The following is a 24,430-nucleotide window of genomic DNA, read 5'->3' as shown; positions in this document are numbered from 1 at the left end:
TGTTCCCTTTCCTCCACACCCTCTCCAGCATTTATTGTTTCTAGATTTTTTGATGATGGCCATTCTGATCGGTGTGAGATGATATCTCATTGTAGTTTTGATTTGCATTTCTTTAATGATTAATGATGTTGAGCATTCTTTCATGTGTCTGTTGGCAATCCGTATATCTTCTTTGGAGAAATGTCTATTTAGGTCTTCTGCCCATTTTTGGATTGGGTTGTTCGTTTTTTTGTTATTGAGCTGCATGAGCTGCTTGTAAATCTTGGAGATTAATCCTTTGTCAGTTGCTTCATTTGCAAATATTTTCTTCCATTCTGAGGGTTGTCTTTTGGTCTTGTTTATGGTTTCCTTTGCTGTGCAAAAGCTTTTAAGTTTCATTAGGTCCCATTTGTTTATTTGTGTTCTTATTTCCATTTCTCTGGGAGCTGGGTCAAAAAGAATCTTGCTGTGATGTATGTCATAGAGTGTTCTGCCTATGTTTTCCTCTAAGAGTTTGATAGTGTCTGGCCTTACACTTAGGTCTTTAATCCATTTTGAGTTTATTTTCATCCAAAAATCTTGACAGATTAATCTGTATAAAACTATACAATTAGCAGTAAGAAACATCAGTGATGAAGATCATGAAGGCAAAGAGAGAGACAGAGAGAGAGAGAGAGAGAGAGAAATTGGCAAAACCCATCTACAGAGTTGCCTAGAAACCTAAACATCTATGTGCCTTCATAAAATAAGCACCCACCCTTTGTCTCTAGAATGTGGCTTGAATATGTGTTTGTCCCTGTCAATAATACTATAAAACCACCAAAATAAAGCACTATACCTAGAAACTCTAATGAGATATGATTTGGAAATATTAACCTATTCTTTTATCTTGATCTTTCCCCCCATTCAAGAACTAGATTGTGGGACATCCTCAGGAATGGGAGGTTACAACAGAAAATCAGGGGAAAAGTTTTGTAATTTCAAAAGCCTAAGTGCTGAGATAACTCAGAACATAAAAAAAAGTAGAATGTGGTAAGGCTGAGCTAGAATTCCTACTCCTAGAAGAAATACAAGACTTCAGATAGCCTCATATGTCCTGGGTGCAGCATGATGATTCTGGTGTGTCCAAGAATGGAACCAAAATGTCAAGTACAGAGCAAAATCTGGCAACACACACATTCTATTGGCTGGAACTAATCATATGATCCAAACTCGATACAAGGAGGCTAGCAAATTCTAGTCTCTGGCTGGGCAGCAGCTTCCCAACAATCCTACACTATGGAAAGGGAGCATAAATTTGTAGTGGTACTGAAAGTGGGTTCTGCCACAGATAGGTTGTAGAGTGTTCATGGCAATTTTGCCAGATAATTACAATTTGTTTTCTAAGAGGTGGTAATAATTTGTATTCTCACTAGCAGTGTAGGAGTTCCAGTTGCTTCATATCTTTGTCTATGCTTGATACCATGCAAGTTACTTCACTGAACAATTATACAGATCATCAGTTTGTAAAGTTTTTTATTTAAAATGTGAATTCCTAGAAGGCCTTTCTTAAATAAATCATTAACTGTTTTATGATGAAGCAAATGAATAACAAATCATATAATTTATTAAGGTCAGGCCAGTAGGGCCCAGACTTTATTCTCCATAGTCCAGCCATCTTTTCTGAGGGTTTTATTAATTACAAATGTATTCAGTGAAAGATTTTTTTATTGTTTCTTTTTTTGCCCCTATGGATTTAAGTATTTAGCAGAGTGCCTTGTAAATTATTGGCAATTAATAACTATTCTTTGAATGAATGAATAATGAATTTCTAGGAAGCAATCACATTTCAAAGCTTCATAATATGCTTGTATTATAGTCCCCTCTATTTCAGGTTGGACTCTTTGGTCTGTAAAAAGGAGTTGAACATCACCAATTGGGTGGGTGGGGGGGGCAATGACCTGATGGTATAAATGGCCAATTTTTCCCTCCTTGGGAATAAAAAGCAGAAGTCAGTTTGTGTCAGACTGTGATGCTTCTTGCTTAATCACCATAGTTATCTATTTTGAGCAAGAAATAACTAGTGTGGCTTCCTCCCCCTGCCATGTTTCCATTCTCACCTAGAGATTAATCACTACTGGGACCACAGAGGCTTGTACAAATAGCACTTGTTCACTGTGAAACTTATAAATCAAATACTGCAAACATTCTTTCTTCCTCAGAGAAGTCAGGGGCAGGAAATGCTAAGTTCATAGAAAAGTGACATGCCCTTCAACCACATAGAGTGAGAGAGTAGATCAGTTTAAAATCTATGGGGCTTTTATTACTTTTACAAGGTGTAAAGGTGAAAGGAACTAAAGAAATACAAGTTAGCTTGCAGTAGTGGTTACTTTTTGCCTTTTCTTATTAACGCTTTTCCTAGGCTATGAATAGATGATTACAAATAGATACTTTGGTTTTCTATAGGACTTGCAAAACTACATTTATTAGGGGGAAAAAAACCCAATTTGGTTCCTTCAGAATAATCTCACATTTCTTCTTATGTTAAAAAAAAGGGGGCTTCCCTGGTGGCGCAGTGGTTGAGAATCTGCCTGCTAATGCAGGGTACACGGGTTCGAGCCCTGGTCTGGGAAGATCCCACATGCCGCGGAGCAACTGGGCCCGTGAGCCACAACTGCTGAGCCTGCGCGTCTGGAGGCTGTGCCCCGCAATGGGAAGGGGCCGCGATAGTGAGAGGCCCGCGCACCGCGATGAAGAGTGGTCCCTGCACCACGATGAAGAGTGGCCCCCGCTTGCCGCAACTAGAGAAAGCCCTCACACGAAACGAAGACCCAACACAGCTATAAATAAATAAATAAATAAATAAATAATGTAGCTATTTAAAAAAAAAAAAAGGGGGGGGGGAAAGTAACTTTTCTTTCTCATAATGCCAAGCATAATTAAAGAGAGACATTCGGATTGCTCAATGCTGAGCCTCATACTCCCTAGTGCATAAATCACCTTTTGCAGAGAAGTGAGTTGTGCACTATTTAATGGTGTGGCAGCATAATCGCCTCAGATCAGTTTGCTCAGCTTGCAAGGCCAAGGGTTCATACGTCAAGGAGCAGTCAGTTGTACTCCGTTGCAAAACAGACTTTTGGCCTGAGATGGGTAGGGCTGAAGGGGAGAGGCGGTTGTATTCACTCTCCCAGGAGGAGAGCAGAGAGAGTTCATGACAAAGGACATTTTAAGGCAGAATGAGGAGTTCTGTTTTAAGAAGTCCTGGGGACAAGTCTCTCCAGTGTTCTAGCATGGTAGATTTGGACACATTGAGTCTGGAGTCAGTGCATTTTCCCCCATTAAATATGATACTTCATTTGATTTTAAGGAATTTTAATTGTTATAATTCTCTATTTCTTGGAAACATTAGCCTGAGACCATAGTTCAGTTAGGATTCTCTTTCCTTATCCTGCTTTTCAATTTGAAAAAGAAATTTTATTGACCTTTATTGGTAACACAAATGCTAAATTGCCAAATGTCCTACTTCTCCCGGTGGTTTGAACTTTGAGTCTGTCAAGCTATTGATTTGTTTTTGTCAGCATGAATTTTAAATAGCACGTAACGTTGTTCACCCAAACTTTTTACCAGATAAGCACACGTTTCCCCGTTATTTCCTCTTCCCATGAACTTGTGTTTTAAAAAAAATCTTTGTAATCCAGCAAACCACATTTGTTAGGCAGTATCTTGTTTTGCCTTATAACACAAGATATATATCTATATCTATATCTATACAAATATATATATATATATAATTTTTTACATCATGGAAAATAACTTGTAAGCAGACACTTACTTCTTTTGGATAAGTGATATAATGCAGGGATCTCAATGAGGATATGGTAAGTAAAAGAGCTAGAATACAGTGGTCTCCTTGAAAGCAACATCTATTTCATTAGAAACATTTTGAAGACTGAGTTTAAATAAAGAGACATCACTAACAGGGTCAATACTTTCTGCTGATTTCTAGGAAAGAAAATTGGCTGCATGACACAGTCACAAATAATATTTTATGGTGACATTTTATTGAATGTATTTAATTTTTAAGTCAATAAGTAAGGTAAAAGTAAATCTCACAGAATATTAAATATTTAAATGCATCTAAATATCCTCAACATCATTGTTTCCCCCAATTTTTCATTTCCTGACATGTCAGTTGTTTCAGCTTTCATGGATCTGCCTTGGTACAAAAAAATTCTCCCTGTTTAGAGGTGACAGGAATGCACTCTCTAAATAGGTAATCCTCACGTACTTTCATTTATAAAGATTACACTTATACTCTATTATAGTTTGGTGAAATTATAAAGTTTACATCTGTACTACTTCGTAAAATTTCCACAGTGTCCCTGTGGGTTTCCAGATACCACTTCTCGTGGCCTTGTGGCCCCTTATCTGTAGATTTCTTTCCTTATTCCTCTTCCAGCCTCCATCAAAACTTATCCTTTCCATCATTGCCACTACACAGTGCTAGCTCTAAGATGGTATAGGGCTAACTCATATAATAAATGCACTTAGGTTTTACATCCCTCAGTAGAATGTGAACCCTCTGATGGTGGAAGTTCCATCTTTATCTTCAGTTTTCCTCAAGAACAGGAAATGTAGTTAGTATTTCTACCTACTTCACTCTCCTAAAACTGCTCTTGGAAAAGATCCGCTGATCTTCTAATTGTCATATGTAATATTTAAGCTTTTACTTTACTTGCCATTTCCTCAGCATTGACAGATTGCCTAGTTCTTTTTTCAACTGTCTCTCCCCTTGTGTTTGAAAATATGGCTCTATCCAGGTTTCCTTCCATCTGTCTTGACTTCTCTTTCTCCATTTGCTTAATTGGGTCCTCTGCCCTGAACTAGTGGTGTTTCCCAAGCTTCTATCCTCACCACTTTTTTCTTATTTTTTTTTCTCACTCCCTGAATAAACTGATTTATTTCATTCTTTCTGTGTATTTTAGCAGACTAGGACTTCTTGTTTTTTGTCTGTCAAACTCTTATAGTCTTTCATGATCCAGTTGGCTGTCAGTTCTTAATGATGCCTGACAGCCCAACTCAGGCATTGCCTCATCTGTGAACTCTTCTCTGATCTTTCGATACAGAGCAAATCAACCCCTATTCTACGAGATGGCTGATTAATATATATATTTCTGTTATTGCTCCTATTATACTATTAATATATTACCTTTTTCCTGTGACTCTGTGAGCTAGTAGACGGCAAAGTTTGTGTTTTATTTATCTTTGTATATCCAGTGCCTAACACAATGCATAATATATGGTATATTCTCAATAATTGTATGTGGAATGATTGAGGGGGTACATGAACAGACAAGCAAATGAAAAAGTAAATGCTACTTAACTATTGATTCAAACTGTTTTAGTCACCACAGCCAGTTTACACAGCTACAGAAGCAGTAAGGAATTGGAACATTCCAGTCCCAGATGTATGTAAGTGGTAAGTTTGACCTTAAAATCATTCCTCATATCTGCTTCCACAGTATATAAACTCATGTAAACTAAGCAAAGAAAGTCTTCCCTTTGTTCCTATCAATCTTATAATTCGCATTTTCTAATAGTCTTTAGAAAGGTTCTACTGACAAACCCACCATGTCCCCATTCTATGTACTATCTTTACTTATGCTTTGTTTGTATGACATTTAAGTACTTTTAACTGTTTGAATTCATTTGGCTGCAAATTTAGTCTGACTAGGAAGTAAGAAAGAAATACCAAAGGAGAGACTATTTTCTTTTCAGAAATAAAATATGATATAGTTTTTTTTCGCTTGTTAATACAATCAAGCTTTCAACACTCAGGAAAAAAAAAAAACATGCATTTACTGTCAATGGTTAGAGACTTCATGATAAATAATTATTGTGTTTAATAATACATTTGAGATAATTTCTTAATGAGTCCATTGGAAATCTCTGGTGAAATTGAGAATTATTATAATAAGATTTAATGAAATTAACTGGTCTTTTAATATTGTGCCAGCCATTTTTAAGAAATAACCTGACACTTTCATTTAAACCACCCTAAATATAGCAACACTGACAAAAAAATTTAATCCTTGGCATACACCATCTCGTATATTCATAGATCAACCATTGCCAGTTATCTAGCTTTAGGGAAATAACTAATTTGAAGTAATGGGGTTTTCTCTCTTAACACCTTGGATTTTGAACAACTTTTGGGAAAAAAATCTTTTATGTAACCTCAGACTCTACGGTTACATAAAATCTTTTTGTTGATTATGTTCACTTGGCTAAGCAAGAGAAAATAAACTGGTTTTCTTATTATATCATTACCTCCAGAGTAAATTATGTGAATGCCAATAAACTCTCTAAGTTCACTGAAAGCAATAAGAATTAGATTGCAACATGCAAACAAATAATTTGCCATGATTGCTCCTTATTTTCAAGCACATCCTTGTATGTAATTGGTTGCTTTTCCTTAAAAGAGGTCCAGTTTTGTGCTTCATAACTTCGTGTCTAAGATGAAAATATAATTTTCTGAAGTTGATTTGCACAGCACGTCAAGGAGATAGTAGCAACATTATTTATTTTATTGGATAAGAAAAACGCAACGGGCAGCAGGAAATTTTTCCCCTGTTTCCTTCCCTGAATCTGCTTTAAAGCCCAGCTTATAAAGGAAAGAACTAAAAGTCCAACTACTATTTCTCACAGTATTGGGAAAGAAAAGGATGGCAGCCACATAAAAGAAAGAACAAAATTATAATAACTGTGTGGTTACTTTATGGTAAAGTGCAAGAAAATCTCTGGAAACATCTCAAAGGAGTAAATGAATTTTCTTTGAATGTACTTAGAGTACAGACAACTCATCACAGAGATCTTCCTTTGGGATTTCTATAATGGCCATAATGACAAATCTGGTAAGTTCACATATGACTCTAAGATACAGCCATGGAGTTGTGTTTTTATATCATAGTCCGTAAAGGCTCTGTGCATAAGCCAGTAGCTGGAATTGGCTTTGTCATGTTGATTAAAATCCTAAACCCAGTTCGTTATAGATGGCTATGAAGAGTCAATTCAGACACCGAAGAAATATCTGAAGATCTAGAAATCTTCCTGATATGCACTTTTTGTCTATCAAATTCCAGGTCAGTTGGAATTCTATGAACCTGGATATAAGAAGTGGATCATCGTTCAGCATTCATAGTCTTCCTAACCCAAGAATGCAAAATATTTTAAAGGCCAAATCAAATGCAAAATTTGGGATAAACTCAAGGCTAAGGATAATGCAAAGAGATGGAAAAAAACTAAAAGTATTGTGTTCATTTATTCTCAAGGAGCAATTGAAGAAGAGGATTACAAAATGCAATAAGGATGTCATTATGTTATCCTAAGGAGTTCTGATAATGATAGGAATCAACTTAAATGAGCATCCACAAACCCTAAAAAATATTATCCCCAAACCCCCCAAATCAAACCATACAAAACTTCATTGTACATAAACCAAAACAGTCTAACTAAATAACTTATAAATCATAGTTACAGTGGAAATGACATGGTGTTATCAGAGAAGGGACATAAATTTTTACATAATGTCAGAAGGGAGTCCACTATAAAAACCTCTGAAGAGATCACTGTCCTCTGCAGGAGGCTGGCAGAGCTGCTTCTCATCCAACCTTCTACAAGGCAACATAATGTTCTTTTTCATTTTTTGATGAAGCAGTGAATCCCATGTGCATGCCCACTTGTGTGCATGAGCACATGCATACACACACACACACACACACACACACACACACACAAAACAGAGTTATATCTGCATTAAGCCTTCCCCAAACGATTAAAACTTTACTGAGTTTGCTGAGAGAGTTTAATATTTTTCTAGACAAAATCCATCCTAGATACTGAAGATTACTTTGGAAGTTTCATTGCTGCGTGTAGAAGCATGGGAGATCTTCCCATATATATACTCAAAGAAAGAAAATGAGGTGAATCTTGGGAACATGACCTTATATTTCTGGTGGTATTTTAAATTCTAGTCTAATTAACATGAAGTCATATTTTCAGAAGTCCCAGAATATGTATTGTGAATGAAGATGCTTGAGACGTACATAATTGCCCATGTTAAGTAAATTATAGGTCCCTTAATCAACAGTCTGAGAGAAAATATGCAAATTAATTATTTTTCAGTTAGAGACTAGAGAAAAGATTATCAAAAGATGAATAGCTGAAGTAGTTAGGTAGCTGGTTTTATTTATTCTCAATTTACCTTTGAAGTGGTAACATATACAACATATTTAAAATCAATTAACTTGTGAATACTATAATTCAGTTTTCTAGCAAACATATCAAACTTACACTTATAATATTTCAAAATAAATTTCTTAAGGGAGACTTGGCTTCTAGCTATTTTTAAAGTGTTTAATCATTTGAACTACTTGGATGAAATAAGATAAATGGACGTTAGTAAATTAAAGTTCTGATTTTGTTGTAATATGTGTAAATCCCTGATGAAGTCGTACTTATAGAATGGACTTTTTGCTTTAGATGCTTTCTTATGCCAAAAATTATTTCCAGTGAACCCTTTATGAGAATTGAGGGAAACTAATGGGCTGTAATGCAATCACCCCTCCTAGAGTGGATTTGGTGAGATTAGAACAAGCCAATCTGCCTGGGTACACACACAGGTAATACATCTTGTCCATGGCAACCTGGAAATCTTTCACTTGGGAAATTACCTTTCCTGACCCCATTCGTATAATGGTATCTTAGCAAACATATGGTAACCTAAGTTCCAGAAAAAAATAACAAAACTACATAAATTATATTTTTATAATGCTAAAGAAAACTGTTGCACATTGTATAAAATTAAGGTATGAGGACTACCAAACTGGATAATTTTGGACAAAAGTCCATTTGGGGAAGGAAGTCACCCAAATCAATATTTTGTAGTCATTCTATAAACCACATATTTGCTAAGTAACTCCTTTAATTTGGGCATAGACAATCTACAAATAACAAGGGATAGTTTACAAGAAAGGTTAATACACCATGATAGATTCCTACAGGTGAGGTAAATTATAATCTTAGTAAGGTCTATCAGCTTTTGGTAAATACTTTGAGTGAGTTTTTGAGATATTTTCCTACCTGAATGCCTCAGAGCCTGTCATTTGTATAATTACAGTCAGTATTCTAGGTTGGAAGGAGCTTACAGCCTGGGAGGAGAAAGACATTAAGATTTTACAAAGAATTAACTGTTATTAGAAGGATGTCACCCAGCACATCATATTCAGGTTGTAAAACAGAAGGAAAATAAGAGATTTTGAACACAGAGACAGAAAGAGTAGAAACTTTAAAATGTCTAGGGGAAGGCTGGTCAATAGAAAGACAGAATGGGGGGCTAGTACCAGAACACCCATCTCAAAAAGAAACCTGAATATCTATGGAGGAGGAGGGATACAAGAGGGTGGGAAAAATAGAGCATAAACTTTGAATATCCAAATTCGAGTTTGGAGGTGGTCTCTATTGAACCGTCATGAGAGGAATGAAAAGTCTGACAGGAAAATAACACCTGTTAGAATTTGTCATTAATAGAGCTGAGAGTGGGTTTCTAAAGAAGATTCCTTGTAAGCATAAAATCACAAGAAAGATTGGCAGATCCTGTTTCCAAATAAAGTCTGACAGGCAGAATTTTACAATGTATCAATCTGTGGGTGACCAAGTTTCCTCCTGTGAAGTACAGGAACCATGCCTGGGTGAAAAAAGGAAATGGAAGGTGGCCATTAAAGTAGATAACATTTCTGTCGCTGGGTTTCCACCTTCATATTGGCAACTATTAACCACTTGTTGCTTTAGATGAATTAGGGTATCAGGGCATCAGACTTCCCTTCAATCTCAGAACACCGTCATGGTATTTTCTTGGTTAGCCTCTTTCCTTTAAGGTGGGCTTTAAGTTTTTAAATATTTTTACTCTCTTCATTTGCCTAAAGGGCCATCAGGTGTACGGCCATACACCTCCTAGTCAGAGGGCCCGAGGCTTGACAAGAGCCATTGAAGAGGACATTTATGTCTAACTTTTGAAATTGAGATGAGCATGGGCATGTTCCCATTATTCTGATAATCATGATGTTCTGCCTAGGGCATAACATTTTTCACTATAATGAATAATACTACAATAAAATTCGGCTCTTATAATTCTTATATCACAGAATTTAATAGTTGAGAGAGACCACGAATACTATCTTAATCCAACAGTTTCCCACTTATAGTAGCTGAATTCTTTTTCTCAAATGAAATCCTACATGGAATTCTTTATCTCCATTCCACCTTTCTCTGATGTCATACAATACTTGTTCAGAGAAAGGAGAGACATATCTTTTACGTTCCATCTTTTAATGAACTTTCCATGACATCTGGTACCTTTTTCTAAAAGAGTTCCTCTACTTTCCATTTTTTCTGGGCAACATCTTTACGTTTCCTCACACTGGACCCTCTTTTTAAAATCCTGAACACATGGGTGGAGATGTCCTTCCAGTAGATTTCCTTTGACAATTTTCAGAGAGGAAGAGTAGTCTTCCTGAGCAATCTCAGTAACTCCCATGAGCCTCCTTTCCCCAAGCCTAAATAACTTATTTTTCATATCTCAGGGGTTTCTATTTTATTTAATGGGATGCCTTCAAAAGAAAGGCCCCAAACTTGACATATGGATTAAAAAAAATCCGAACACAGACTATTTTTATTATTATCAAACAGTGTAGAATGATGTGGACACAAAATTGTGTTCTTCCTGAAATCATACAGTTTAGAAAAATATTAACTCTTCAAACCAGATAATAATAGCAACCATGTACGTAGACCCCCAAATAGAAGTATTTACCCTACAGTTCTGGGCATTGTGTATATAAGAAACTGGTTTTTGTTGTTGATGATGCTTGTGTAGAGGAGCACAACTTGCCACCCCAAAATATCTCTTTGGCATGCGATTATTCAAGCTGAAAACAATCAAGCTGTGCCCATTGTCTCGACATGGTCCAGAGAATATTTGTTTATCAAACATTTGCTTTTCCCTCTCCATGTGAATTGCCTTTCTCCACTTTGAAGTCCCAACCCACTACACCTAACATTCTCTTTTGTCTTTAGCTGAAGGTGGTACTGTAGGTGATGGCTTCAGCCATCTTGGCGAGTTACTCAGTTCTCCTGGGTTCCTCCCATGTTTACATGTTACTAAACTTTTGTTTGATTTTTCTCCTGTTAATCTGTCTCATGCCAATTTAATTCTTAGAGGAGCCAGAAGAACCTAGAAGGGTAAAGGAAAATTTCATCCTCTCCAACACTCGTGTGTGTGTGTGTGTGTGTGTGTGTGTGTGTGTGTGTATTTGTGTGTTTTACTAACACATGGTTATATTTTCTACCATCTCAATCCAAAATAGGAATTTTTTTTGAAGAGCACAGTGAGGGAGATAGATAGATAGATAGATAGATAGATAGATAGAGTTACATATATAGATTTTTTTTCCTTGCAAAGGTGGCCACCTGAAACTAATAAGATTGAAAAAATCTGAATATTTAACATTGTCCTTATATTAAATAAGATTACATGAAGCAAAGATTTATTTTATTGTTTCTTACATTCTCTCTTACCTTCTCTTTCTCTCTCTTTCTCGTTCCTTTATCCCATAAGCTAACTGTTTTTTGCTTTTGTTCTTCAGTGCTGCCATTTAGCTGCCTATATATGGTTCCTGTGGAAAAAACAAATTGAATGTTTTCTTGGCTTTTGTGTCTGGCAGAAGTAGGACAAGAAAATAATTCCAGCACAAATATTTGGATGTCTAGGAGATTTTCCCACAAAACAAAAATAGGAAAGAGTAAAACAAAAGTTAGCTGTCAGGAACAGCTGTCTGGCAAACTTTCTTGCATTTACAAGTAGTCCTTGAAATGACCATTTGGGAGAAGCCATTCCCCTGGTTTGCATGGCTCACTAGGTCAAAATGGAATTTCCTACCATACTTGCTTCGACCCCTCCAAACATCTACTAGTCACACCCCAATCAGTCTTCATTCTAATTGGTAGAGTCTTCAGTATCCAGGCAATAAAGATAATCCCACACCTTAGTTCTTGGGTATTCTTTCCACATTTGAAAAGCTGAACTGTGCAATATTCAGACCAAAATCTTCAGTATTGAAATTCTTACAGGGGCTTTGTAGACTCATAGTACTATTTCCCTCAAGTAAAGCAAATTAATTTTATGGTTGAGTAAATACCATGCCCACACATAAAAATAAAAAGGAAGAAGTCAGCTCTCAAAATCAGCATTTCCAAAACGTATCTGAAAATTATAAAGAACTGAGTGAAGTCCGACAGGATAACATGAGTATAATTCAACCTTGAATTTAGATAAATACAGAAGGTACTGATAATACGTTTGCTATGGTGTAATGGGAAAGAGATGTTTTTCTCCTATTTGGGAATATCCCTTCATCTGAGTGGATGAACACCAACGTGCTAGGATGATGCTTAGTGCAGCTAGAATCTCAGAAGGACTTGGGTGGGTGTTCAAGCCAAAATAAACTTTTATTGTTATTTAAGCCTTGGTTTTTCAGGATTATTAACTCAGTAGGGATTGTGGAAAGATGTAAATCCTTGATCTGAACAGAAACCCATTTTGTTTTGAAAGCAAATGTACTTCTTCTCCAGTCTCTTATTTCCACTAACCATAGTATTCTCTGGGGGATTATTTCTTACACTTGCCTTTGAGATATTTGCCATTTCCTTGTAAGCTGGAGTTTTGATGATTAGCATTGCAGATGTTATATATTCTCCAAAAAAAATTTTCCAAGGAAAGAGTACTAGCAACTAGGCATTTTAGTTCTGAGAGAAAAGCATTTCTATTAAGTTTGAAGTACTAAAATGTGAGAAGTCAAAATTGTCCCGAGTGAAAAGACGCAGAATTTGAAGAAATGAAAAATTAATCTCACTGGGCTCTTTTTAGTTGATTTAAAATAAGTTATTTATTCATTTATTATTGAGCCTCAATTGAGCCTGGATTATGTCTCCAAAGATAAAGAACTGGAATCCTTTCACACATGGTCAATTTAATTCTTAGGCTATCTAGTGCATCAAATGAGCTCTTACAGTAATCCAAAGACAATTTTTAATATTAACTCTTGGTCAATCCATTTGATTTTCCCAATAATCTGGTTCATATTTGCTTATAAGTATTTTCCTGTCATGCTACTTCTTCCAGTATTAACTTCTGCTGCACACGTTAATATCACTCTAATGATTTATCTTCTATTAATAAATTGAACAAGATTTCTTCTGTCTCCTTCAGGAAAGCAGTCTCCTCACTATAATCATATGTCTCTAGTCATAGAGGAAATGCATCTCTGTCTTAGTGACTCCCTCTCTCTCTCTTTCCCCCTCCCTCCTCTCTTACTAAATAAAATTTAACCTTTGAGGAACTTCCTATTACATGATCATGGTAGCAGTAGTTCTTTAAATCTCCCTGAAACTCCTCCCTAAAACCAAACTGATTAACCATAAGAATAGAAGAAAAAAGAACTCAGATGACATTTTCAACCAGTTTTATATCACAGTCCAAAATCCAGCATTTTACTTTATGGGGAAACACTAGAGGGTGTCCAATAAAAGCCAAGAATAATGCAAGGATGCTCACTATCAGCACCTGTGTTAGACATGTTACTGAAGATATTAACCAATGTAATTAGAAAAGAATAATTAGGGGCCAAAGAGTGGAAAGTAAGAGGTTAAATTAGCATTGCTAGCAGGTGATAATGTATGATTGAATTTTTTTCAAAATCCAAGAGAATCTATGAAAAAAAGTAGTAAAATCCATGAGAATTTAGTAACAAAGAACATAAAGTTAGTATACATAAATTAATCATCTTCATGTATGTAAACAATAATCTGTTAGAAATATAAGAAAAGGCTCATTTACAGTAGCAAGAAAAATAAAATTCTCAGGCAAAGCCATTACATAAAAATACCTTAACAAAGCCTTAACTTTAAAACATTACTAAAATTATACAAACTATACTTGAATAAAAAGATTGAATTATCATGTTTTTGAACAGAAAGACTTAGTATCAGAAACGTATCAGTTGACTGTTAATTTATGAGTTAATAATTACAATTTTTAAATTTTTTATATGTTTTAAACTAGAAATAATGTGGAAAAATAAACAAGTAGCCAAGAAAACAGCAATTCATGATAAAAGTTCTCAGCAAACTAAGTAAACATGGAAACTACTTAATCTGATAAAGAGCATACATGGGGAGTGGTGGGAGGAACCCTATAGCTAACATCATACTTAATATTCAAATACTGAAGGTATTTCACCTAATATTAAGAACAAGGCAAGGATGCTTACGCTCATCAATTCTATTCAACGTCATACTGGAAGTCCTAGCCATTGTGATAAGGCAAGGAAAGGAGTCATGCAGACTGAAAAAGGAAGACATAAAAGATTATTTATTTTAAAAATAGCCAGAAAAACTTTGGAAAGATATAACAATATCAGTGAGCTTGCTTCTATAATTTAAAATGTGTGTTGATGCATGAAGAGACATATCAGTAGAACAGAATAGGAATTCCAATAATACAGCCAAGTATATGCAGAAATGCAGTGTATTATACAAGGGGGCTTCCCAAATCCCTGAGGAAAAGATGGACTTTTTATTACAGGGAGTTCTCACTTTCCATGGTAATATAGGAACACAAAAAAATGACTATGCAAGCTGATATTATGTAGAGCAATCTTAATAGTTAATGGAAAACTTTATGTTATCAAGTATTTTTGGCTGCATACGTAGAGTTTCTCAAATGGCAAAAGTGTCACCATTCTCAAAGTCAGCTATTTTTTAATATAATTTCATTTTTGTTTGATTCAAATTTACTTCAGCATTATTATTTTTATTTCTTCAGCACACTTTTTACCTTGTGCAGCAATTCTCTCTTAATTATCTATTTTTATAAAATGGCACATGGAGTTATCACTGGAGGCCAAGAAGGCACACGACTATATGCTTCACTGTGCATGAATTGAATAATTGATGTACAGTGACCAATTACCAATAGGATTTGAAAGAAGTAACATGATTTGTCACTGAGCAAGATGTCCATCTGTTGTTTATGTAGTGGTTTATAAACTGAAGAGCTAGCAGCAAAGTTTGTACTGTATGTAATTATTCATAGTTAATATACTGTGGTAACTGAAATTTGAGCTACATTATTGAGGAACAATGTTATTTAACTAAACCATGGTAATTGAAATCCATGCATATTTGAATCATGAAAACTGGGATTGCCTGTTAATTATTAGTATAACTGGATAGCCATTTGAAAAAAGATAAAATAATATTTGTACCTCACTCCCACACGAGAATACATTCCACAACTGATCACAGTTCTAAATATAATACAATGAAAATCTCACATAAACTAGGAGAAAATATAGATGAATTCCTCTGTAATCTGAGTATTGGAAATATTTTCTAATCATTACTCAATATGTAAAATGAGAGAAATGATTGATAAATTTGACTACATTAAAATTTTTTCAGTGTAAAACACAAAACAAAGAAAATTTCCATAAGCAAAATCAAAGGACCAACTAACAGTTAAAAAAAAAGATATTTCCATTTATATAATGTCAGGCATATGAAAAACTGCACAGCTCCACATATAATGAGAGAAATAAGAATTTAAACTATACTGAGATACCACTTCTCACCTATCACATTTGCAAAAGTAAAAAAAAAGATAGAATCTTGCAAAACTGTACTACTGTATCACCAGAGTATTAACATTGATACAGTCAAGATCATGATATTTTTATCACCACAAAGATCTCTCATCTTGTCATTTTATAGCTACACCTTTACTCCTTCTTTAATAACTGGCAACCAGTAATTTTCTCTTTTATAATTTTGTCATTTTAAGAATGTTATATATATGTAATTATGTAGTCTGTAACTTTTGAGGACTGGCTTTTTCTTACTCAGCATATTTTTCTGAAGATTAATCTAGGTGTTTTTAATGTGTCAATAGCTTTTTTTTTTAGTTAATTAATTAATTAATTTATTTTTGGCTGCATTGGGTCTTCGTTGCTGTGCACGGGCTTTCTCTAGTTGCAGCGAGCGGGGGCTACTCTTCGTTGCAGTGTGCAGACTTCTCATTGCGGTGGCTTCTCTTGTTGCAGAGCACGGGCTCTAGGTGTGCAGACTTCAGTAGCTGTGGGCTCAAGAGTGCAGGCTCAGTAGTTGTGGCGCATGGGCTTAGTTGCTCCACGGCATGTGGGATCTTCCAGGACCAGGGATCGAACCCGTGTCCTCTGCATTGGCAGACAGATTCTTCATCACTGCGCCACCAGGGAAGTCCCCCCTTTTTTTTAAATTGCTGAGTAGTATTCCATGTTATAGATGTACCACCATCTGTTTAACCATTTACCCACTGAAGGACATCTGGGTGGTTTCCAGCATGGTTTCCAATTTTCACACAGATTTTTTGTTTGTGAGCATAAATCTTGATTTGTCTGGGATTAATGCCCAGGAGTGAATTTGCTGGGTTTTATAGTAATTGCATATTTAGGTTTTTTTAAAAGAAACTGACACACTATTTTGGCAGAGTGGCTGTAGCAAGGTATATAATCCACTCTGACAATCTCTTTCATTTAATTTGGTTACTTAGACTTAAAATATCATATAATTACTTATATATTAGTAGTTAAGTCTGCCATTTTAATTTTTGTTTTCTGTGTGTTCTGTTCATGTGTGTTCTTTTTTTTCTGCTTTTCTAAGGGTTACTTGACCATTTTTTAGAATTTCCTTTTGATTATTTAGTGTTTTGAATGTATTTTTATATGTTTTTTAAGGGTTGCTCTGGATATTGCATTATGTATACATAACTTATCAATCATAGTATGCTGGTGTCATTGTTTGACCAGTTTGAGTGAAGTATAGAAACCTTACTTTTTGTACTTTTTACCTTCACTCATTTATAATATAATGGTCTTAAGTATTTCCCTACATACATTTAGAACCCTGTCATACAGTGTTACAATTTTGCTTCCACTGTCAAACATAATTTAGGAAATTTTGAGAAGAAAAGCCTACTGTATTTACTCATGTTATTGCTTATCATTTGATTCTTTCCTTCGGATGTTATAAGCTTTCTTCATTTATTATTCCATTTCTGTTTAGACAACTTCCTTTTAGCCATTAATTTAGGGTAGGTCTACTCGTAAAAAGTTCTCTTACTTTAACCTCATCTGAAAATGTCTTGATTTTCCCTTCATTTCTGAAGGATATTTTCACCAGGTATATGACTATAAGTTTATGTTTCTTTTCTTTTAGCACTTGAAAAATGTGCCACTTTCTTTTAGTTTCCATTTTCTGATGAGAAATTTGCTGCCATTCAAAAGTTTTTTTTTTTTCTATAGGAAAGGTGTTATTTGTTCTCTTGTTGTCTTCTTTGTTTTCTTTGTTTTTAGTTTTCAGAAGTATAATTATTATGTCTTGGCATTGAATTCTTTGAGTTTACCCTGTTTGAAATATTTTCAAATTTGTGTACTGTAGATTTATTTCTCTTGCTGAATTTGGTAAGTTTTCAGCCATTATTTCTTCTAGTACTTTTTCAGTCCTGCTCTCTTTCTCCTCTCCTTCTTACACACTGATGACACAAAATTTACTTTTTAAAAAAATAATCCCACAGGTCCCTGAGGCTTTTATGTTTCTAACTTATTGTCTCTCTGTTGCTCAGATTGATTTGTATTGTTTTGTCTTCCAGTTCACCAATTCTTTCCTTTCACTCATTCTGTTGTTGAGCCCATCCATTGAGCTTTTTACTTCAGCTTTTATTTTTTATTTCTGAAATGTTTATTTGGATGTTATTTATATTTTATAGTTCTTTGCTAAAACTTTCTATTTTTTCATGTGTTTCAAGTGAGTTTGTAATTGTTGAAGCATCTTTATCAAGGCTGCTTTAAAATCTTTGTTTTGTAAGTCAGATAAGTCTAACATCTCTGTCATGTTTGTGGATGAATAATCATGTTTTAAAATATTGATAATTCTTTTTCATATGTACTCCTAGTGCAGCTCCATGAAGTAGGTACTATTACTACTACCATTTTCCAAGTGAGATAACCCTCTCCCCTCCAACTTCCAGTCTTTGACTTGGTATTTTGGTATATGCTAAAAAAGAAAGAAGGTGACTACATAAATTTCCAAGAATGGAAAATAAGCACACCATGTGTATTAAATTCCTACATTAAAAAAAGAAAGTGTTACATTGGAAGCAATTCTAAAAATAAAATAGACAACATATTAGTTAATATTGTGGTTCCTATCCTGGTCCCCCCAAAAAAGAAAAAAATCCCATTGTGGATCGGGACTGTAAAACAGATATGTGCTTTTGGTTAGGTTGACACCATCTTGAAAATCTACTGGTAGGCATTGACCAGTAGACAATTGACCATTGTCTACTGACAATCAGTAGAATGTCATCTTTTTGCTACAGTAATTGGCTCAAAGAGGAATATATAACTTATGTTAGTCCACTCATCCTAAAGTCCAGGATTTGTGCCTGAAGGTAGAGAAAGATAAATTTTTTTGTCTTCTAGATCGTATTACCTGGAGCTGCAGCCTTTTAGCTAATTTAAGGAATGTGAGACCAAGAATAAAGATAATTGAGAGGGGCAGAGACAAGAAAACAGCAGGGAAAGGAAACCAGAACTCTGATCAAACTCAGGTGAATCTAACTCTATCTCTAGAATTTTCAATTAAATGAGTCAATAAATTATCTTTATGGTTTAAAAAAGTTTTAAGTGATCCCAAATGTCCCCAAGGATAAAATCTTTTATCTTTATGCTTTATTGAAGAGACAATGCTTCTACAAACTCCTTATCAGTACTAGTCTTGAAGCTTTTTTAAAACATTCTTTAGTCTTAGCCTCAGGAGGCATAAGTATAAGTAACTGCCAAGTCTTGTAATATATCAGCGTGGCTGACAGGACTTTACCAAAAAAAAAAAGTATACTGAGAAATTTATAATGTGCTATAGCTTTTCTTTTTGAACTAATTTTATGAACATTTGTGCCTTACATTTTAGATTTTCTGTATTTTTGTAAAGATAATACAATATGGAAAAAAAGTCAAATATCAGAAGATATAATTAATAGGTTCTGTCCCACCCCTGATATGCAGGCCTATAGTTTCTTCACTTAGAGGCAATCACTGATATTATTTACTTGATTAAGCACAAGGAAATACCTTATACATATACAAGCATACATATAATTATCTGTCCATTTTTTGTGTACTCAAATGATTACTAGCTGCACATACCCTTCTGCACCTTGCTTCTTTTATTGAACAATATATTTTTATTTTCTAGCCATTCCATATTAGTACTTACTGGTCATTTGTTCATTCATACGAACTCTGTAATTTATAATCAATCTTCATTTTAGGGATGTTAGGTTTGTTTTCAGTATTTGACATTATAGGTAGTACTTTCATAAATAGCCTTGTACATACTTCTTTGCAAATATACTAACATATATCTACTATAAATTCCTAGAATGATAACCATAGTATAAGTACATTCTGAATTTTAATAGATATTGCCAAGCTGCCTTCCAGAGATTCTATTTTTTTCCAAAAATTCTCCCCAATTCAATTTTGTTAAAATTTTACCATCTGATAGACAAAAGACTGTTATATTTTAAATTTTTATTTATTTATTATGAGTGATATTTAGCATTGTTTTACACATTTATAAACTATCTGTATCTGTTTTCCTGGGAACTTTCTATTTATGTAAAACTTTTGCTTATTGATTTATAAGATCTCCTTATACATGAAAGAATGAGCCATTAATTGCCATATGTGTTTACGGTCGATAATGTGGACTGGTTTACTTAAACTCTATTCCCCCTCTCTCTGGTATGCCTTCTTTTCTGCAACTATTGGAAAACTAATAACTGCTTTCCCAGACTACCTTAGAACTAGACTTCTGTAGTAAATTGGTATTGCACTTAGGTGTATTTGCATGAGATTTGGATGGAAGCAGTAACAGTGAACCTGTGTTCACTTTCCTGACTGGCTTTATACTGTTAAGCAAAATTTTGGAGATGTGAGGTCATATAGAGTATTGGCTATTCTTCATCTTCTTGATAAAAAGTGGCTGTTTTGGTGGAAGAAGCAATGGGATCTCATACTCCCATTCCCATATACCAGTTTTGTAGGTGGCAAGAGGCATTTTAGGAATAGCAAGTAAACTCATACACCAGTGCCAATTCACCAGCTTTGTAGCTTCCTGACAACATCTCCTAATCTCTGAATTCCAGCTACAGAGGTGTGTAGTTCACAGTGGCAGTTTTGGAGGTAAAACTTCCTCTGATTGGACAGAGCAACAGTGTTTGGGGGGTGATTCCTGATACCAGCTTCCAGCTCATTCCTCCACTTTCCAATGACATTGTAAAATGCATACTCTCCTTTATTAAATAGATTTCTTCTTAATATTTCTTAAATAGTTTCTGTTTCTTGCACTGAATCCTGCCTGAGACAATGTTGCCAAATCTCTTTTCCAGTTTCCTGGCTTGAGTAATTTGAGTCTTTTCTCTCTCTCTCTCTCTTTTTTTTAAAAATTAATCAGTCTAGTTAGAGTTTTAGAACTCTAGCTAAAGAACTAACTTCTGGTTTCATTGATTTTTCTCTATTGTTTTTTCTGTTCTCTATGTCATTTAATTTTACCCTATCTTTATTGTTTCCTTCCTTTTGTTTGCTTTAGACTTAGTTTGCTTTTCTTTTCCTTTTTTTTTTAAAGTTTCTTAAAATGGAAATTTAGATCACTAAGAACTTTCTTTTTTCAACACAGTAAATTTTTTATACCTGTATCACAGCTATAAATTTCCCCCCAAGCACTGCTTAGCAAAATCACAGTGTACAAACTTTTCTTATCTTGTCTATAATGGAAATTCTTCTATAATATCATTTCACCATGATATTTTAATTTTGACTCAAATGACACAGAGACATATAAAAACATACCAAATAATATATATTTACATATTATATACTATCTCATTAAGGAAATACCTGGATTGCATCAATCTTTCATGATCTTGGAAGATAACTATATTTTTACTTCACTCTCAACCTTACGTGGCTGAGCTGAGGCTATCAGCTGCTGAGATCCTGAGACAGCAGCTATCTGGAATTTTTATTTTGGGAGTCTGCAAACTCAGCAAGGAAGTTCAGATGTTGACTACCAAAAAAGTAAAAAAAGAAAAGACAAGTGTCCAAGTCAACACAGATGTGGCCAATGCCAAAATGAAAATTCAAGTAGAAGCACTGAAGTCCTACAATTTCTAAAAATTATCTGCAAGACATTATTAATCTACTAGGGATTATTCTTCAGCTATCTAGGTATTACTTCAGGTATAAAAACATAACTCAGCATACCTTATGAAGGGTAAAGGTATATTAAATAAAGCATTAATGGGGTACTGATGATAACAGAAAAAGATACACCTATTTTCTAGAGAAGAAATTTTACTCTTCAGATACAATAAGATATAAAACACAGACGAGAATTTGGTCTTTTCCTTATGAGTTGGAGTTGATTAGATAGATTGTGTGACTCTCAAAAAGTTTATATACAACAATCTTAGCTCAATTTTTCATTTTATTTTGGATAGAAGGAATCTGCTTTTACCAATCAATAAACTGTAATGTATCACCTGAACTGAAATGAGAACTACCTCCTATTGCTAGTTTAATGTCCTTGCTCTCCAACCATGAGAACAGACTATTTACCCTCATACTATTTGCCCTCAGATTGACATTCATATGGAAACATTAATTGCCCAGTGGGTGGTCAAGATACTCTTGTTTTTCTTCTACAGCCTGATGAATAACCTCCTCTGCTGTCATTTTACAGTTTGTGCAGAGCTCTGAACCTTTCTACTTTAGGTGCATTACTCTGCTGATGCTTGAATGTTTGTATAAAACAGACCCAAGTAGGTGTTACCTCAACCCACAGAGAGTATTGGGTTCATTCTAATTAGTTAGCACTAGTAATTAATCTAAAGTCTCCTCTTGTAATTCAAGGTTTGAGAATCCTGTTTATTGTTAAAATAGGGGTAGGTATTATTTTTTCTTGGTGAGCTAAGATCATTTCTTTTCCTAGATCATTTAACTCTATGAGTTATAGATCATTATTATCTACTTTTTACAGATGATGAAATTCAGGCTTACAGAAATGAGATCTTTTCCCCAAGATCTTACAGCTCTTATAAGGCAAAGGCAATATTCAAATTCAGAGATTCTGAGCCTATTCACTTCATCTCTAACTTCAGATTCCTCCTAACCATTCCATCTATTGTCCCTTCATTAGTCATTTCATGCTATAGATTAGGTGTTTCACTAGGGAGAGAGCAATGGAAAAGGAAAGAGGAAACTCAAAGGAATTTACCTTCTAATCATAGGAAAGAAGTAACACTATAGTGACAAGCAAAATGTTCCAGGTTTTGATATTTTGTGTATTTTGCAGTAAGTGATTTTCACTTTCGCAAACCAATAAAACCTGATAGGGCTTCCCTGGTGGCGCAGTGGTTGAGAATCCGCCTGCCAATGCAGGGGACACGGGTTCGATCCCTGGTCTGGGAAGATCCCACATGTCATGGAGCAACCAGGCCCGTGCGCCACAACTGCTGAGCCTGTGCTCTGGAGCCCGTGGACCACAACTACTGAAGCCTGTGCACCTAGAGCCCACAACAGGAGAGGTCACAGCAATGAGAGGCAGGCGCACTGCAACGAAGAGTAGCCCCCGTTCACCGCAACTGCCCGCGTGCAGCAACGAAGACCCAACACAGCCAAAAATAAATTAATTAATTTAAAAAAAAAAAAACCTGATAAAAATACCCAACCATCCTTTCATTGGGTATAAAGAATTTTAGATTTGCAATTGTCCCTTTTATTATCAAAGTCATGGTGAGAGAGACTAAGCTTTATCTATTAATATTTTTATTGACAGGCATTTAAAAGCAAAATATTGGAGAAAAGACATGGATACACAGTCATTTGTTTTTTACCCCCCATGTTGTGCTATAAGATGCTCATTTTCCTTACACCACTCACTTCCCCTCATATCCTGTACTCACCCTATTTCCTATTTCTTTGAAATCAGTGATAGAGGTGAAAGATTTATTTTCCCCTGGAAGCCAACAGAAGAAAGAGGATTTGTTTCATTCAACAAATATTTATTGAGCATCTATTGTATTTAGGCATACAAGCAGTAAAAAAAAAAAAAGACAGAAAGGTCTCTATTCTTATGGAACTTACATTCTAGAGACCATCAGGCAATCAAGTCTGAGTATTTTGAGGTGGATTTCTCTAGATTTTATTTGTGAAATTTAACTTTAGGAAAGGTGTGACCATATTTTATCTCTTTGGTAATCAAATCTTTCCAAGAGTTGACTTTATCACCATAGATTTCTATGAGGCAAGCTTGGCTTAATAAGTTATTCATAAATAATAAAAAATAACTGATAGAAAAAAATATGAAATTAGCCATTGTTTCCCTTTTAAGATAACAATTGAATGTAGTAAAATTTAATAAAAGAGTTCTTTGACTTTATAATTAGGTAATATATTATTTTTTATGGCTATTATGTCGTGTTCACAGATAGATATTGTAGCTTAGAAGCATGATCCGTCACAGAATTTCATGGTGACACATTTTGCTTAAGCAAGGATAGTACCTGCTCTCCTCTAAAATCACATGGTTCAGATGAATTCCCAGTAAACTAAAATTGTGATTCTAACTAGTACATATACAGGATGAGGTAGTTGAAAAAATGCTTTGAGGCTTTTCAAGCACCATTCGAATGTGAATTATCATTGTGAAAGACCTTTCCAAGGTCACACAAAGTTAGCGGGAAGCCAGAAGAAAACCCAGGTTTTAGTTTCCTAGACTGGGGCTCTTTCTATTGCACAATCCTCCTTATAAGTGCATAAACCCGAAAGATGCACAAGGCACAATGGATAAGCTTTCTTAGTATGGTAGCTTAATTGTAAAAACTCCATTTTCATTCTATGAGAGTGACTCAATTTGCCACATAGGTCCACTTAAGATTTTTTTAAAGTTAAAGAAAGTAACTAATGGCTTTTAAAATATGTCCTTCACGTGGGCCAGACATGAAATAGTTTTTGAAATAAAATGCCCAAAGCACTACACTTTTCAATAATGAATCACTAACCATTTGTCTCTGTGCTAAAACTTGGCTTTTAAGAAGAAATTTTTAAAACTCTAATTACAGCTTACAAAAGCAAAAACGTCAAAAAAGTGATGTTTAGTAGCTTAATGGGATTTCTTATTGAACCAATACAGCATTATAAGGAGGCTGTTTTTCTCTTCATCAAAAAGCTGCACACGTAAACCAATATCACCGGTTCGA

The 24,430-nt window shown here is 34.9% G+C and overlaps 1 protein-coding gene across 7 annotated transcripts in view; it reads right to left on the bottom strand.

Moving 5' to 3' along the window:
• GNGT1 (G protein subunit gamma transducin 1) overlaps positions 1–24,430 on the bottom strand; it is a 294,503-nt gene that overhangs the window by 56,485 nt on the left and 213,588 nt on the right. For 5 of the 7 annotated variants that reach the window (XM_059932783.1, XM_059932782.1, XM_059932787.1 and 2 more), the window contains exon 3: positions 11,593–11,690. The exons of the other annotated variants lie outside the window; for them this stretch is intronic. In XM_059932783.1, coding sequence (XP_059788766.1) covers positions 11,593–11,669 — 77 coding nt within the window. In that variant the 5' untranslated portion in view covers positions 11,670–11,690. The remainder of the gene's footprint in view (positions 1–11,592; positions 11,691–24,430) is intronic. 7 annotated transcript variants of the gene reach the window in all.

Source organism: Balaenoptera ricei, chromosome 9 (genome assembly GCF_028023285.1).
Source record: "Balaenoptera ricei isolate mBalRic1 chromosome 9, mBalRic1.hap2, whole genome shotgun sequence".
Taxonomy (NCBI): domain Eukaryota; kingdom Metazoa; phylum Chordata; class Mammalia; order Artiodactyla; family Balaenopteridae; genus Balaenoptera; species Balaenoptera ricei.
This window is presented reverse-complemented; position numbering and strand designations above follow the sequence as displayed.